At 42.4% G+C, this 17,091-nt stretch overlaps 1 protein-coding gene across 2 annotated transcripts in view; it reads left to right on the top strand.

Annotated features, from left to right (window-relative positions):
• Positions 1-17,091, top strand: part of FIG4 (FIG4 phosphoinositide 5-phosphatase) — a 134,939-nt gene that overhangs the window by 24,635 nt on the left and 93,213 nt on the right. For both annotated transcript variants that reach the window (XM_006019496.3, XM_025198844.1), the window contains exons 2-6: positions 932-1,030; positions 2,145-2,268; positions 4,946-5,102; positions 6,581-6,631; positions 7,867-8,015. In XM_006019496.3, the coding sequence (XP_006019558.1) occupies positions 932-1,030; positions 2,145-2,268; positions 4,946-5,102; positions 6,581-6,631; positions 7,867-8,015 (580 nt within the window). The remainder of the gene's footprint in view (positions 1-931; positions 1,031-2,144; positions 2,269-4,945; positions 5,103-6,580; positions 6,632-7,866; positions 8,016-17,091) is intronic.

Genomic DNA, 17,091 nt, shown 5'->3' with positions numbered 1-17,091 from the left:
AAGACGTATCTACGATTCTCATTTTGGTGGCTCGTTCACCCAGAGCATCCGGAGCTCTGCACCGTGGAGCCTAGCAACCTCCACGAGACCGTCTGTATTGTCTGTCTGTAACCGCAACTCAAGCAAGTTTTCCAGCCTACACCACTGCCATCTCGGTGTAAGTAAACAATCTTTAAAACTACCGATACGCGTTTGTGCCTAATTCCAGCTCGACGGCCTCCCCTCTCCGACCCGGCGTGCCCGGGCTGCTGGCCACAGCCCGCATGCAGCATGGAAAAGGGCTCGGGTCGCTCCCGCCCCGCACAGGTCAGATTGGTATGGACTGCAGGGGTTTCTGCTTTCCTCTGGAGCAGGGGGCATGACTCTTCCTTGGATCTCTTGAGCATATTTTAGCAACCCTTGTAAGAGCAGGACATCGGCTCCCTGCTTAACATGTGGCAGATTGGGGTGCTGTGTACTGTGGCTGTGACAGTCGCCTTTAATTTTAGTAATAGGTTAGACGAGGATTTGCTTAGGATGATTTAAGGAGGATCCTGTCTCAGGCAGAGGTTTGGACTAGGTGACCGCCAGAGGTCCCTTCCAGACCTACTTTTTCTACCACTCTGTGATTCCAAGTTGCAGCTTTCCTTCTCCACATAGCAGCTGACTGACTTTCTACAGCTCTAGGTTGGTTTCTTTCTTCAGTGATGTGCATTGGAGAGAAGAGAGGCATTTTAAGCATTAGGAGTTGATTAGGATCTTCATGTAGTATATACAAAATGTACGTAAAATGATGATGACTAAAACCAGTAGCATTCACAATATTATTTTTGTTTAACTTTAGTTAACGTTAATTAAGATGGATTTATTCTAAGGCTGTATAAATGCTATGATTACTGTTAATATCCTCATCTTTTTATAAAAGCTTTTTTTTTTTTTTTTTTTAAACTAGCGGTATTTCCTTGTTGGCAGCAATCCTGCAGAAACCAAATATCGTGTTTTGAAAATTGATCGCACTGAACCAAAGGATTTAGTTGTGATTGATGATAAGGTACGAGCTTCTTTATTTAGGACAACTGGAAAACTTACATATGAAGAATGTTAAGTATGTCAAACTGCTTTGAATTTCATGTGTGTTATTGGTTTCTTAACGTAATTTCAAGTCTCCAAAATTTTCTATTGCATTGGGCTAACTTCTTTATTATATTTTCGTGTCATTCACTTGTTAGTCATGAACTCCTCCCACTCAAGCAATAGTTGTTTGTTTTTGTTTTATGTACAATTATATCATTCCTAAATAAAAATAACTCCCTCAGCTACTTCTTAATAAAATATTTGGATAGCTTTTGTTTGAAATCAGTATAGATCTGAAGGAAGGTCAACATGGGCAATGAGTCCAAAGCTGTACAAAACAGAGTAACACCTTGTACCTCTCTGAGACTTCATGGTTCCAAGCCTTAGTCATATTTAACTCGACTTACTTCAGAGGGAGTATTCATGCTAAATGGGAAATGCATGTGCATAATGTGCAAGCATATATCTTTTTCAGTAAAAGGGCATGAATCTTCAGTCCTGTAAAGGCATCAGCCTATTCCAAGTACCATTCTACTCGGTAGAAATCTGCATAGGTAAAAGGATCTTTTGGTAGTACTAGGGCCTAAGAAATAGAGACAGCAGTTGAAAGTACAGAAAGCACCAAGTTGCCATGTGGTGGATTAAGACAAGTTTTTTTTCCCATTCCCTTTAAAATCCCCTGAAATCCACCACTCAGATGGATAGAGAGTAGTGTTGAAAACATTTGAGAGTGATAAGGAGAGATAAATTAGTATGGGGAAAATGTGAACAACTAATTATTTTCTATAGCTATGATGCAAAGGTTTGTAATTTAAAAAAAGCTATATGTTGAAAGGGCAGATTCTAAATTTGTAAATAATTTGTCTAAGACAAACACTGCATCAGCTTATGTCCTTGGCTGTTTCATAGGGCTGTTCTTGGGCTGAATCTAACAATGAAGATCAGTTCCCAAAATATGAAAGCCATGATGCCTTCTTTAGTCGTAATTCTACTCTAAAAAGTGCCATTAAACAAGTAAATTTTACCTTTGTGTGCTGTTAAACAGTACTGACAATTAACGGGGTGTGCTAATTATGTATTTCTTTTTTAAGCATGTATATACACAACAAGAGGTGAGGGAACTTCTTGGCCGCTTAGACCTGGGGAACAGAACAAAGATTGGACAGAAGGGCTCCTCTGGGTTATCTCGAGCTGTCTCTGCTTTTGGTATAGTAGGTAATGGTCTCTTTCCTTTACTTTTTATTTTTAAGAAAGTAGAGGCAGGCATAACAGCAGCAATTGTCACATTGTACAGATATTATGTTAACAAATATTAACAAAGTATTTTTGCACTTTCTGCTGTGTTCTGTAGATGTTGTATATCACACTTGTACAGATATCAACCAGCAAAATGAAAGTGAATTTTAAAATGTCAATCCTGGGCATCTTCTGCTGTCATCAGTATCACCACTGGAAATTAATAGTACACAAGTCATGCAGGAATTTTCTGAGTCAGCAAATCAGCTAGAACAGATGTGAGCAAAATGCGGCCCGCCAGGCTACTCTATCCAGCTCACAGGGCCCCTAAAAAATTTAGAAAATTAATATTTATCTGCCCCTGGCTGCCTGTTATGCGGCCCTCAATGGCTTGCCAAAACTCAGTAAGCGGCCCTCCGCCTGAAATAATTGCCCGCCCCTAGGGTAGAACATAGGAATTTGCCTGATTCTGGAGCCAAGTCTAGGTTTTGGGGCATGTTGCAGTTTCATCTTTTGACCTGTTTCCTATCCTGCTTCTCCTGAAGCACCTGAGCTCACTTTCTAATGTTTCCTTAGTTGATACCTCTTGAAAGAATATTGGAAAAGGTGGCAGCCCATCCAGGCTGATTAAACCTAATTTACATTAATATGCTACCCAGTGTCTGAATCTAAAGCTCTAGAGAATGTAGAGATTGGGCTACTTTGAAAGTAAATACAAAAAACTGAGGCATATGAGAAAATGTTGCATTACTGCAAATGGGTCATTGCATGCTTATTGGAGTCGGTTTTCCTATTTGCTTTCTTTAGTTTTGGTCATTTTATTAATACCTACATGTTAATAAAAATGTGCAACTTAAATTGGGAAATATTAAATAAATTTGAGCAAAGTATCCTCTTCATAAGAGAGAGATGAATACTTTTCAGAGTACCCTGAAACTCAGGAATCTCATTCAACATTCATTTTATCTATATATGAAGTAAGTGGCAGCCTGTTTAATTAGACCTTGTTCACTGAAAATCTTGTAGTATGTTATGGTCATCTATGAAAATGAACCTTTTTGATGACAGGAAAATTGCAGTAACCTTACCTAATCAAACTAGCAGTTGATCAGTCTTTTGTGCTATTTCTAGATACCTCTGAAAAATGCTTGTAAAGGTGGCTTCTCTCTAACCATCTGCAATTATTGGTTCTCTTATGCCCTACAACATAAAGTTTGTTCCATATATATTTACCCTATCTGATGTAATCTGGATATGGTAGTTATCTAACTTATGTACTACTGAGAGAGGGAGGTTTATGTATTGGGAAATGTGTGCTCAAGAAATATTTAGGTATTCAAGTCTTTGACATACACTTTTCTGCTGCCCTGTAAATGCATGCTGGAGGAGATCTGAAAATAACATTAATCTTTGAAGATGCCATAATATGTGCTCTTTAAAAGATAAATTTGAATGAAAGCCATGTCCAAATGTCTCTTGCCAAACCACTTAAGTGAAATCATGACCCTTTCCTCTGGACAACAGAGACATTTTTCCCCAAGTTTCCCATTCCAGAGGAATGAAAAAGAATGGGTTGACTCCCTTCTCTAGGCTCCACTTGCTACTGGGAATGAAACGGACACTATATTTCTATTTTTTCTGGAAGCTGGGAAGGAGAGTAGACTTTCTCATCACTTAATTCTTTTAGCTTAGCAGATAAATGACCTTGCATTTTTCCCACTTCTACCTCGTATAAGTACAGTTTTACTCCATCCTATAATCACTTTGTAAAGCAGGTAGAATAGGGTTTGCCTCTCATTCTAGAGCCAAGTTAAGACATTTGCCATTTAAAAAAAAATGCAGAAGCCCCTTTTAAATGTAGGGGACCATACCAGGAGGCCAAAAGCTTGATTCCTGATCAAACTCTGGATAGGCAAGAATTGTATTTGATTTTGAAGAGATCCATAATGGACATTTATAGAGACAGTTCAGCTCATCAGTTATTTTCAGTAATTGAAGAATATAGGAAAAACTTTAGTTGCCATTTAAGAACGCAAGCTCAGTAGCCTAGCTGCTCTGAATGGAAGACTTTGATTTTTATTGTTGGCAGGGAGCCTTTCCCTGTGGAGGTGGAAGCAGTTTTTCCAAGGGGGCCAATAAAGAAGAAGGAACAAAAAATCACTGTACTTTAAATCACATTGCGGACTCCTGCAGTGAAAGGGAAAAACAGCAGAAGCATTTGTTCTTATCTTTTACTTTGAGCTCTGATGTAATGAGTGCGAGCTTGATTGTTTAGTTAGATGCACCCAAAAATGTGAATATTTTGACTGAATATCATCAGTTGTCTTAGTAATGTGGTTGTGTTGGTCCATGTGTTTCACATTTCTTAACCAGCAACAACTGCTCACAGAGATACATTTTAAGAAATTCCAAAGTAAATGCAACTTTACGATAAAATGTACACAGCGAAGAAGACTGTAAGAAAATAAGCTTTTAGTTCAACCAGTTATTGTAAAAACAAACAAGCAAAATATCACATACAAGAGTTTAAAATTGTGCAAAGGACTGAAAATAGTATCTGATATTGGTCTTCTGAACATTGCATTTGATCATCTCAGCTGACATCCAAATTATAGTAAATGGTATTTATTTGTTATCTGTCCTCTATTTTGAATAGGTTTTGTCAGATTTTTAGAAGGCTACTATATTATCTTAATTACAAAAAGAAGAAAGATGGCAGATATTGGTGGACATGCAATATATAAAATAGAAGATACAAATATGATCTACATTCCAAATGACTCTGTACGAGTCACTCATCCTGACGAAGCAAGGTAAATGTTGCTTTTTACTGAGGTTTGCTAGCTAATGTTGAAACTTCTATAAATTTGGCCATAAATTCTACAGACTTTACCCAGAGGGGAAAATGCATCTAAGTCATGCTTCTGCATGGGTTTGCCCACCACTCGCATCATTTGTGTCAGCTACAGCTGTACGGCCTACATGACTATTGGGAGCATGTCAACACTAATACTGGTTTATGTTTAAATGCTGTCCGTTTGAGTAGCTCTGGATTTACTATTGTCATGTAAACTTCATTGAAAGGAGTCCCTTGCATTCCACAATGTTTGTTGAATGGATGGGGAAAAAACCCAGTTGCAAAATGTTCTCAGACCAGATACACTGCTGCTGTTGTGGAGGGTACTGGGTTGGCCCAGACCAGATACACTGCTGCTGTTGTGGAGGGGACTGGGTTGGGACAGGATTGAGGCAAGAAATATGCATATATCAAGATTCAGCAAAGTGGCTTCTCATAAATGGAGCATTTTTCTTGCAGATGCTCCCTTGACAGGATGTTTCATGTACAAAGGAATATGGTCCTCTGAGATCTTATAGTCATGAACAATATGCAAATATATCTCAGCTTTATTTTTGGCAGGATTGAGAGTAATTTATTTCTAGATCACAGACAAGTAGTATAGCTAAATTTATTTACTGGTCTTGTACAGCGTGCAAATTATCTAAAGGTCACACAAATCACCATAAACTAACTGCAGACAATAAATCTAGGTAGTGATAGCTATTAAATAAATTTTGATATTATGACATAATTATAAAAGTATAATGCACATTGGTACTTCTTGTTCAGAACTAACAGGGAATATGATTGCAATAACTAAATCAAGATGTAGAGGTATATGATGTTTACTGTTTGGGATTTTGAATTAATTTGAATCTTTCCTACAAAGAGGTATTGTGGTGCTTGGCATCTAGAGAACTGCTAGGGATATGGTAGGTTGAAGTAGATCTTGGGATTTTCCTTGAGTGACAGTATTGTATCCTACAGCTGATAATCTTTGGGAGTTTGTTGGGTTAAGTACTGCCAGCTCTGGCCTTTAACTTATAGAAAATAAAATTGCAGCAGAAGTGCATCCATTGCAGTTTAGTCAGGCCGGTTCATTGCTGCTTTTGCAAAGTTACTTTTTACTGGAAGTAACAACAAAGGAAAAAAAAAAGATTAGTGAGAGAACTCTCAAGTACTGGCAAAGGATATCCGATTCACCCAGTCCCACATCACATTTATTGTAGCAGGATTGTCTGGCTGACAAAATACAGTGAAAACATACAATTGTAGTAATATAGCTGAGAATTACTGGAGACAATGAAGTTTTTATGTAACTTGATTGGTGAGATCATCAGACTGATTTTTTTTGTTTGTGTGTTTGTTTGTGGTTTTTCTTCTTTTGCAATAATAACCTCTTGCTGTGTGAAAATAAAGCTTGTATTCCCTAATCAATTATATTTTGTTTAGATATCTGCGAATCTTTCAAAATGTGGACCTATCTAGCAATTTTTATTTTAGGTAAGTGTTTATCAGGACCCTTCTACATGTTACAGCTATCATCTAATTAACTGGTTAATTGTGGATCCTCATTTTCTCTGTTTAATCACAGAGAGAATGAAATCACAGAATCACAGATTCTCTGATAAGAATTCCAAATTCTCTGATTTAAAAACCCTAAATCCATGTTTTTTCCATGATTTAAAATGAAACAGCACTGTATATATATGTGTCAGCTGAACACAATGTTTTCTTGATATATTTAAAAATTGAAAGCAATTTGGAAGCCTACTAGTGCCTCAATCACTATAATAAAATTAATTCTAAATACCTTTACATTTTGGCATTTGCTTTTAGTTTTTTAATCATGGAAAATCAGTCTCCCCTGCCCCCTTTGCTGACCCAAATGTGGGTCTGGCTGCAGCTGTTGTTTTCCCCCTCCACAGTCGCTGCTCCATTCCGTTCCCTGACTGCGTCCTGCGGCCTCACGTTCCCACCCAGGCCCCATGCACCAGCCCTGCCCAACTCCGTCCCACACTATGGGGGCCTCATTTGCCTGATTGCCCTCCTCCTGCTTCCTCCAGCCCCTTGCAGGTTGGAACTCTGCCAGCCTGCAAGGGGAAACTTGCCGTTTCCCACGCTTTTCTCATTTTTCTCAAGAAAAATGAGAATTTTTTCTCTTTTTAAAATGAGAAAATCTGTGTTTTACTGTGTTTTTTCCATGGCGAATGGCCATGGGGAGGGGGAGGTGGGCTCCGCACTCCTCTTGGGCCGCAGCAGCCACCATCTACCATGGGTGGCATCTAGCACTTGGGAGCTACTGGGGCGAAGAGGATGGGCAGGGTGCTGTGGACCCGGGTCCCTGGCCATAATCGGAATAACATTTAGATCTGCCCTCAGTAACTGTGTGTTAAAAATTGAGATTGTCCTAGAGAATTTAAAACCTTGGTTTTAATTTCATTCATAGCTTAGAACAATTTGGGGTAGCTGGATTTCAGGTTTTACTTGCAGTTATCCAGACATGGAGACTTATGATGTTGTAAACACACTATACTAATGTTTATAAGGTGTCTTGGGGACTGAACTTAGCATTTAGCATTAAGTAACTACAGCTTGTCTCTCTTGTTTGTACTTCATTTGCTTTTGTATGCAAAATAGACAATGCAATATTAAATAGCCATACAAGTAGGGAATGAAAGTTTTTGGAAGAGTTTCATGTTTCTGTAGTTCTGACAAAAGTTTAATTTTGGCATCAGCTACAGCTATGATCTATCACACTCCCTTCAGTATAATCTTACTATCCTGAGAATGCCACTTGAGATATTAAAAACTGAAACAACTCACACTCGACAGGAGAGCTTTGATATCTTTGAAGATGAGGGACTTACAACACTAGGTGGAAGTGGTAAGTGTACTTTAATGCTAATATACTTTGCTATAATTTAATTTAGAAGAGTTTCATTTAAGTCTCTCTTTCAGAAACATTTAGCTTTTCTTTATTGATCAAGTCTCAGAACTGTCCTGACTTAATTAAAGATTACATAAAGAACCAATTACAGATATTTGAATTTGAACGGTGCCATTTCTAGAGATGATTGATCATTTATTTTGGTACGTCACATTGTAACTCCTAGAGATAATTGAACATGCTGACATTTTTAATCAATCAATTATTGAGCCTTTTTATATGAAGTCCAATAATATGACTTCCTAGATGAAATGAGAATCCATCATCAGTGGGAGTATAAATAATGCTAGAAATCTTGTTATTTTGTTTGGTGTTGGTAAATACTGATTACAGAAAAATTGCTTGCTGTTACCACCAACTAAAACTGACTGGGCTCTATGAGAGATTCCAAGCATTAATTTAAGCTGGTAATGAAAGAGTGGAAATGAAATTTTTCTATTTTGGATCTATCAAATACAGATTTGAAAGCCAATAATCATTTTTTTTTAAATAAAGAAAGAAAAAAAAATTTTTACAGTTAGGAATGCACTGACATGAAAATACTTTTTATTTTCCTTCTTGCCATACCCCATCTCCAAAGAGATCTTTGAAAGTCTCATATTTTTTTTAATAGGGTACTTGGTTTTCCTTCCTTTAACACTTCATACTGATTACATTATCACAGCATCATCAACAAATTAAACTTACAAGTTTTGCTTTTTGATTCGTCTGTGTAGTGTTTGTATAAGTGGGTCTACAAATTTGGTTTTCCTTTATTGAGTGCGAGTAAAGAACTGGTTGTTATCTGGGAATAGACTTTCATTCCCATGGTTGCAGCAGTTTTCTTTCTGGCAGATATAGAGAGAGAATTTTCCTGTTTTAAGGATTTATGAAGCAGTGTTTACAAAATTTACAAAGCAATGCTTCTTTTTAATCGAAACAGACTTATACATCTGGAACTGCATGGATGGTTCCCAACACATTATCACTCATTACTGTGCTAAAAAAAAAAAAGAAAGTTCTTGGATTATATCATTGTGGAGACTAGTGTGGGAATACAGTGCTTCATATACATGGTTCTAGACTTTTTTTGAGACCGTGCTGTTTGATGCCAGTTATTCACTCTGTTCTTGGCATTCTCTACCAAGGCAAAAACAGCAGGGTGGTCAGAATGGTGCCTGTAGTCTTACGTAGTGTTTAGATTATAGGTTGTATAGCATGGTTTGGATAGGGATGATCCTGTGCCAGGCTTGTTGGCTTTATTACCGTATTTTCTTGCATACAACATGCCCCAGAATAAGATTTACACCTTGATTTTGAAGGGTAGAATGAAGAAGAAAAGATCTTGCCTTGTAGGATGTAACTTGAATAGCAGCATCTGTGGAGTTGAGCCTGCTCTGTGTTTTGCTCCCCGTGGATTGCATTCAGACTTTTACTTTCACTTTCTCCTGGCCAGAGTTTAATCAGGAGAAAGTTCTGTTACCATATTCCCTTGCATATAATGAATGTTCCAAGTTGGAGCAGCAGTCTTTTGTGAAAAAGGTGCATGAGAAAATAAAGGAGGGCAGTGTTTAATCTTCCTGAACAACAGGCACAGCAGAGGTTTTACTTGACTTCAGGGAAATCATGCTTCCCAAGCTTTTACTTGATATCCTAATTTTTGTCTGTAAGGACTCAAGAGGGAAGTTACCAAGTTGGAACCCCGCCTTCCAGAGCACCCTATAAAGGTCTAATCAGACCCAGAGGAAATAAGCTACAGAATCCTACAAATAGACAAACTAACATTATCTAGAGCCACATCAAGCAGATATGTGAGGCCTGAATTCCACAGGCTTGGTCTATGGCACCTGTCAGCTCCAGTCCCATGTGTTGTGTGCAGTGTACATCAAGCAGATGTGTGAGGCCTGAATTTCTACAGGTGAAGTGATGCCAAGGAAAGCCCTGGAAAGACCTCAGTATCAGCACTGAAACCAGTATCAACTTTTTTAGTGATGTTGGCATTCAAAAGTCAGGTGTTAAAGGGGTCACTCAAGGAGAAAGTAAAGAGTTCAGTATCCTCAGGGGCATGCACAGCATAGCCTCTGGAGAAGAGTTTTCCAGTCCTTAATTATTTCAAGGGATAGAGGTGAGCAAGCTGCCTTAGGGGAAAAACATGGATAGCATCAGATCCATTAGAGGTACTGAGCCATCCATTGGCATGGGGTCAGATATGATATTGCCAGAGCTATTCATTGGCACAGGGACAGATACGATATTGCCAGAGCCTCCATCACCACTGCCTCTTAAGGAGGTTTACTTCTCACTGGTATTTGGGGCGCACGTTTTTCTCATTGCTGAGCAAGGAGTTGTTCTCAGTCTCTGGTCTCTGAGCACCAGCCCACCTAGACTCACCTTTTTTCGAACCAGCAATTTCCAAGCTCTTGGTCATGGCAACGCTCTTGGGGATATTGTGCATGCCTTCACAGACTATAAAGAGCCAAAGTCCACCATCAGGAAAGGAATTTCTCTCCCCAGTGACGTCCATCATCTGTGATCTGACCATGGATAGCTGAGTGGAAGTGGATCCACAAATGTAGAAACATCAGTAGCGTGTGTCATTTATCAGAGGATCTCTGAATGAAATACTATCCTTAACACTACTACTGACATTGGATGACTTTAGAGTTCCCACTGGGATCTCTTGGTGTTCCTAGTTGAAATTCTGGAAAATAAGATTTTGCCCTCGGAGAAGTCCCAGGAGTAATTTGACATAATCAGCTTCTAGTCCTGCCAGGATCATCTTCTCTGTGAATGAATAGCCATTAAACAGAGAGAGCAAAATGAGTTAAGAGGTATTGGGTTCCCATCCCTCCTTTCAAAATTTTCATACTTCTGAAGTTTCCCTAATCTGAGCCTCTTATTTGCATCAGTCAAGTAACAGCAGTTCAGATAAAAACAAGTTTGCTGAAGGACACAGACTCATGTTCCTGGGAGAAAGCTTTTTTTCCTTAGCCTGGCTATAGCTGTGTGCGGCTAACAGTCATACCCTTCTGGCCAAGTGTGACTGGTTTGTGCTGCGTGTGGCTCCCATGTCTTGACTAGTCCTTTTGTTCTGGATCTGGCGCGCAGGGTGGGTCTATGGCACCTGTCAGCTCCAGTCCCATGTGTCATGTGCAGTGTACACCAGACCAGCTCCATATGCCTTGTGCAGCATGTGGCTGTGGTCTGAGATCCACAGACAGCACTGAAGGTCAGATGATAGGCCTCCACGAGCTGGATCTGGGCCACAGGCCAGATCTTTGCCATCTTGGTGTATAGCTTATTTTACCAGCACGGTTAGAGCATTCTGAAAGAGAAGCAAGCAAGCATCAAGAGCCTGACTTTTGAGGTCTTGGAGCTATTTGATGAAGAACTGAGAGAAATAAAGGAGGATCCCACAGTTTTTTCTTCCTGAGCAACGTATGTTGTTCCTCTGACACATTAGCAAATTGAGAGGCAGTGAAGAGTCTCATCAGATCCAGTCTAAAGAACACCTTCTTTAGAAGCCACATTACCACATTCTACTATGCATATTGAATAGATGGGTATTTAGGATGCCCAGCCATGATTATTTTCTTGTAATCATAGAGAATGATCATAGAGAAGTAGAGCTGGAAGGGCCCTCCGGAGGTCACTTAGTCCAGCCCTGTGCCTGACGCAGGATCATCCTTATCCAAACCATTTTATACAATCCATAATCTAAACTCTGTGTAAAACTACAGCCAACCTGATGCAACACAGACATAACACCCTAATCTGCCACAGGTAAAGCAGGGGAATCATTGCAGCCAATGTCCTGTTTCTATAAAAGGTTGTCAGTATATACTTAAGAGATCCCAGGTAGAAGGTCAAACCTCCCACTACAGAGGAAGGCAAACCCCCCCACAGTCTGTACCAATCTGGATGTTGGGGAAAAAGTCCTTTCTGACCCCAAATATGGCAGTTTTACCCCGAGTGGAGGGGCAAGACCCTCTAGCCAAGAACCACTGGCTTTCATTCTAAAAGGATCACTGGCACATCCCAGTCAAAATCCCCAGCCTTGGCTATAGCCAACACCCAGTGCCTCTGAGGGAGGCTTAAAAATACCTGGCCCCACACAGCAGAAAGGGGCAATGGGGGCAACCAGCAAAGCCCAGCAGTATGGGAAATGCCTATAGTAGAACATAGGCGTAGCTTGACCTGGAGCATCCCCAGCCTCTTCTTGAACACCTCAAGTGATGGAGAGGCCACAACTTCCCTAGGCCATCTTTTCTACTGCCTCGTTGTTCTAACAGTGAAGCTTTTCCTGACATCCAAACCTCCTCTGCTGCAACTTGAAGCCATTGATCTGTGTCCTTTCTGCAGCAAGAGTGAAAAGGTACACATCCTCTTCTTGGTAGGGGTCTTCAAATACTTGAAGGGCTGCCATAATGTCCCCTCAAGTGCCTTTTCCACAAGCTGAACATGCCTAGCTCCTTCAGCCTCTCCTCATATGACTTGCTTTCCAAGTCCTTTATGATCCTTGTTGGCTGCCTCTGAACCCTCTCTAACTTCTCCACGTCCTTTTTAAAATGTGGAGCCCAGAACTTCACACAGTATTCCTAATGACGCCTAACCGGTGCCAAGTATCACCTCCCACATCTTGCATCTACTGCTTCTCTTACCTTATACACCCCTTTTCAGGGACCCTTCTCATAAAAGCCTATTGCAATGAGAGATGCTTCCTCTGTCTAGGAGCCACAGAGGCAGTTCCTCAGGACTGAAGAGGCTTCTACTCTTGATGTTTCCTAATACTAAAGCAAACAATATTTGTCCTATTGCAGGCCTAAGAAAGCAGAGCAAATGCATATACTATCTCAAGTTTGGGATGGGATCATTTGCTTGAGTCACTCCACCCCTCCTGGCTCAAAACGGTGCTATCTGTCTGTGTGCAGAATGCATGGCCACCCCCTCAGCACACAGGAGGTGACTAAGATTTCTCATGGAACCAGCGATTGTTAATAGTTTTCTGTTCTCCAGACTCTGTGGCAGATTCTTAGCAGTAATAGTGTGGATGCAGGGAATTCACATATGTTGCACCTGGGCAACTGTGATCAGGTTTCCCAGCAGAAAAACCAAGGTCTTAGATTTCCATCTTTCTCTGTTTCATTGTGAGTTATGAAAAATACACTTGCACAATCACAGATAATAGTTCAGAAGAGCACTGATTGAGACAAATTGGCAGCCATGCCTGCCTGCCAGGAAACAGGTTTCTGACCACTTCAGTAAAAAAAATGTACATGCAAGACAGATATTGCAAGTCTTTCAAATGTTATGTATGTCAGTGTGGATGTATGTATGTGACACCGCTTGCCAGCTTTCATTATGACCCTTAAAACTGTGCCTGAAGTTGGTATGGCTGCTTGCAGATGTTCAAAAAAAACAAAACAAAACAAAACAATGCCTGCTCTCCCCCCCAAAAAAGCACTTTACCAGAAGGAGCAGCACATTACTTCAACCTGGTTCTGCAGTGTCTTTAGATCAGGCACGTCAGCAGGGCTTTTTGGTGCTTTTATCTAATAGCTGATTCAATTGGCTATTAAATAAAAGTCCCACTAAAACGCCTGATCTATAGAGACATTGGGCAAGCTGAGTCAAAGTGACGTGATGCCTTTTCTGGGCATCTGCTGTGCTCAGTGTGGGAGTGCTCAGAGGGTAAAGTAAAGCGCCATTTTGTTTTGTTGTCTCGCTCTTTTTTTTTTCTTCTTAATGTCTGCAGGCAGCCAAAGTGTCCCATCAGGGATGCCTCTGCATGGCCTGCCTTGGGTTGAATAGGCATACCCACCTGAACAAGTAATTATAGTCCTGCTTCAAATCCTCTTATAATTTGGGGACTAGATAAAATGAACATAAAGAAAGTAGGGATACACCAATAAAGATTTTCTTGGGCAATACCAATGGCTGATTTATTAACCAGCCATTTTGGCTGATACCGATCCAATAGCTGATTTACAGGAATGCAGCCTTACAGCTTGGAGAGCAGTGTCCAGCCAGTAAGTTTGTTGGAGGGAAGGGGCATTGTGGGGGCATATTAAGGCCCCCAAGGCAAGGGAGGGAGTGGAGCAGAGGCAGGCGCTGCCCAGCCAGGGTAGTGAATGGGCCTCTGGGGCTAGAAGCGGGATGGAGCCACTGGTAGCTTGTTCAGGGGGCACAGGATGGTGCGGAGGTGGGGAAAGCTCCTGGCCACTGTGTGCAGCCCTGAGGGAAGCATGTGCCCCCCAGATTTGTACATGGAGGGAGAGCAGGCTGTCCACTGTGGGCTCGAGGCCAGGGACTGCACCATCCTCTTCCCAGTGGGGGGGGACGGGGGCTGCACTGGGGCTGTGCTCAGGGCAGGTGGTAGTGGTGCTAGGAAGGGTGGCTATGGGGTGGGCTATGGCCATCCCAAAATTCCCTGTAGCCTCCCCTACTAGTGCCACTGCCTCCCACCCCGGCCCATCTGCTCCCTGCTGGGAAGAGACTGGTGTAGCTCCTGGCCCCAAGCTTGCAGCAGGCAGCTCGCCCTCATCCTGCGCACAAATCTGGGGGGTACATGCCCTTTATGACTCCCCTGGGGATGTACACAGTGGTGGGGAGCCAGTGCCCCCTGAACAAGCCACCCGCAGCTTCAGGGTCACATTCACCATCCTGACTGGACAGCACTTGCCCCTCCCCCACCCACTCCCTCACCATGGGAGCCTCGATCTGCTTCTCCCCCCCCCAACTTACTGTTGGATGCTGCATGTGGCATTTATTGGTGACGTTATCGGCTACACTGGCCAAAAAAGCCGATTGCTGATAATGTTAATTTTCCTTTTATTGGTGCCAATCTAAATGATACGCAACTGTTATATCGGTGGGGTTTCTGATTGTCCTAGTTCTTACTGTGGAAAATCTGATTATACCAGAAAAGTCAAGTCGTCCACCATAGTCTTCAGCCTGGATCTTTTTATTGAACTAACTTGCCAATTGCCTGTCGAGAATGGCGAGAGGAGAAGGCTGGGATGGAGTGCCACCACCTAACACCCCATGCTGCTGCTGTTCTGCCTCTTGCAGGGAGCGGGGTGGGGGAGTGGCTCCCCCACCCCCTGGCTGGTTCTCGGCACTGCTTGCAGGGAGCAGGGTTGGGGAGCCAAGGCCAGCACTGCTGGCCTCGGCTTCCCCCACCCTCTGTCCAGTCTTCGGTGCGGCTTCAGAATCATGGCTTGATGTAACGGACATCTTAGACCCAGTCCCTGAAGCTCCTGGAAGATTTAGGACTTGAGACCTTGAACTTGATTTGGAGTTCAATGGGAAACTAATCACCCCCTCTTTGCCAGGAAGCATTCAAGTTCCAGAAGTTGTCCTCATCCATATAGTGACCCCAGTGACTGTACACCTTTCAGTGGTCAGTAGTGACCTAATACATTTCCTGAGAAGATTATAACAACTAGCTATGAATGGTTGCTGGGGAAATCGTGACCTAGACCCAATTTTCTTTACTGAGGGACTCTGACACAGAATCCTCCATCTTTGCCATAGAGATCAACACAAAGTCTCTAGAAGCCATCTCCAGAGGAGGCATAAGCCCAGGGTCCCTGCTTGACTCCTTCCTCATTTTGTTGGTCTTGGGGACAATTTTAATTTTTCCTCTGGATTGGGGGATTCTGCTGAACACTGTTAAAGATGAGATGAGATCAGAATTGATTATCATGATAATCACATGCTGACCAAAATGATTAGCTTTGTACACTTGCTACAGATATCATAGATTCATAGATGTTAGGGCCGGAAGGGACCTCAATAGATCATCGAGTCCGACCCCCTGCATAGGCAGGGAAGAGTGCTGGGTCTAGATGACCCCAGCTAGATGGTTATCTAACCTCCTCTTGAAGACCCCCAGGGTAGGGGAGAGCACCACCTCCCTTGGGAGCCCGTTCCAGACCTTGGCCACTCGAACTGTGAAGAAGTTCTTCCTAATGTCCAATCTAAATCTGCTCTCTGCTAGCTTGTGGCCATTATTTCTTGTAACCCCTGGGGGCGCCTTGGTGAATAAATACTCACCAATTCCCTTCTGTGCCCCCGTGATGAACTTATAGGCAGCCACAAGGTCGCCTCTCAACCTTCTCTTGCGGAGGCTGAAAAGGTCCAGGTTCTCTAGTCTCTCCTCGTAGGGCTGGGTCTGCAGGCCCTTAACCATACGAGTGGCCCTTCTCTGGACCCTTTCCAGGTTATCCGCATCCCTCTTGAAGTGTGGCACCCAAAATTGCATGCAGTATTCCAACTGCGGTCTGACCAGCGCCCGATAGAGGGGAAGTATCACCTCCTTGGACCTATTCGTCATGCATCTGCTGATGCACGATAAAGTGCCATTGGCTTTTTTGATGGCTTCGTCACACTGCCGACTCATGTTCATCTTGGAGTCCACTAGGACTCCAAGATCCCTTTCCACTTCCGTGCCACCCAGCAGGTCATTCCCTAGGCTGTAGGTGTGCTGGACATTTTTCCTCCCTAGGTGCAGCACTTTGCATTTCTCCTTGTTGAACTGCATTCTGTTGTTTTCTGCCCACTTGTCCAACCTGTCCAGGTCTGCTTGCAGCTGTAACCTGGTCATAAAAAGAGACTAGATTAGTCAGGCATGATCTGCCTGCTACGAACCCGTGCTGGTTTCTCCTCAGCATAATTTGTCCTGCCGGGCTCTGGCAAATGTGAGCCTTGATAATTTTTTCAAAGACTTTGCCAAGGATGGAGGTGAGACTGACTGGCCTATAGTTGCCCGGGTCCTCCTTCCTCCCCTTCTTGAAAATGGGGACCACATTGGCCCTTTTCCAGTCCTCCGGGACTTGGCCCGTGTGCCACGAGCATTCAAATATTCCCGCCAGTGGCTCTGCAATGATGTCGGCCAGTGCCTTCAGCACCCTCGGATGGAGCTCATCCGGGCCTGCCAACTTAAAGGCATCCAGTTCTTCCAAGTGACTCTGCACCATCTTAGGGTCTATGCATGGTAGTCTGGTGCCTTGCTGCTGCCTCTCTACAACCC

The sequence above is a fragment of the Alligator sinensis genome, unplaced genomic scaffold, assembly GCF_000455745.1.
Source record: "Alligator sinensis unplaced genomic scaffold, ASM45574v1 scaffold737_1, whole genome shotgun sequence".
Lineage (NCBI taxonomy): Eukaryota > Metazoa > Chordata > Crocodylia > Alligatoridae > Alligator > Alligator sinensis.
This window is presented reverse-complemented; position numbering and strand designations above follow the sequence as displayed.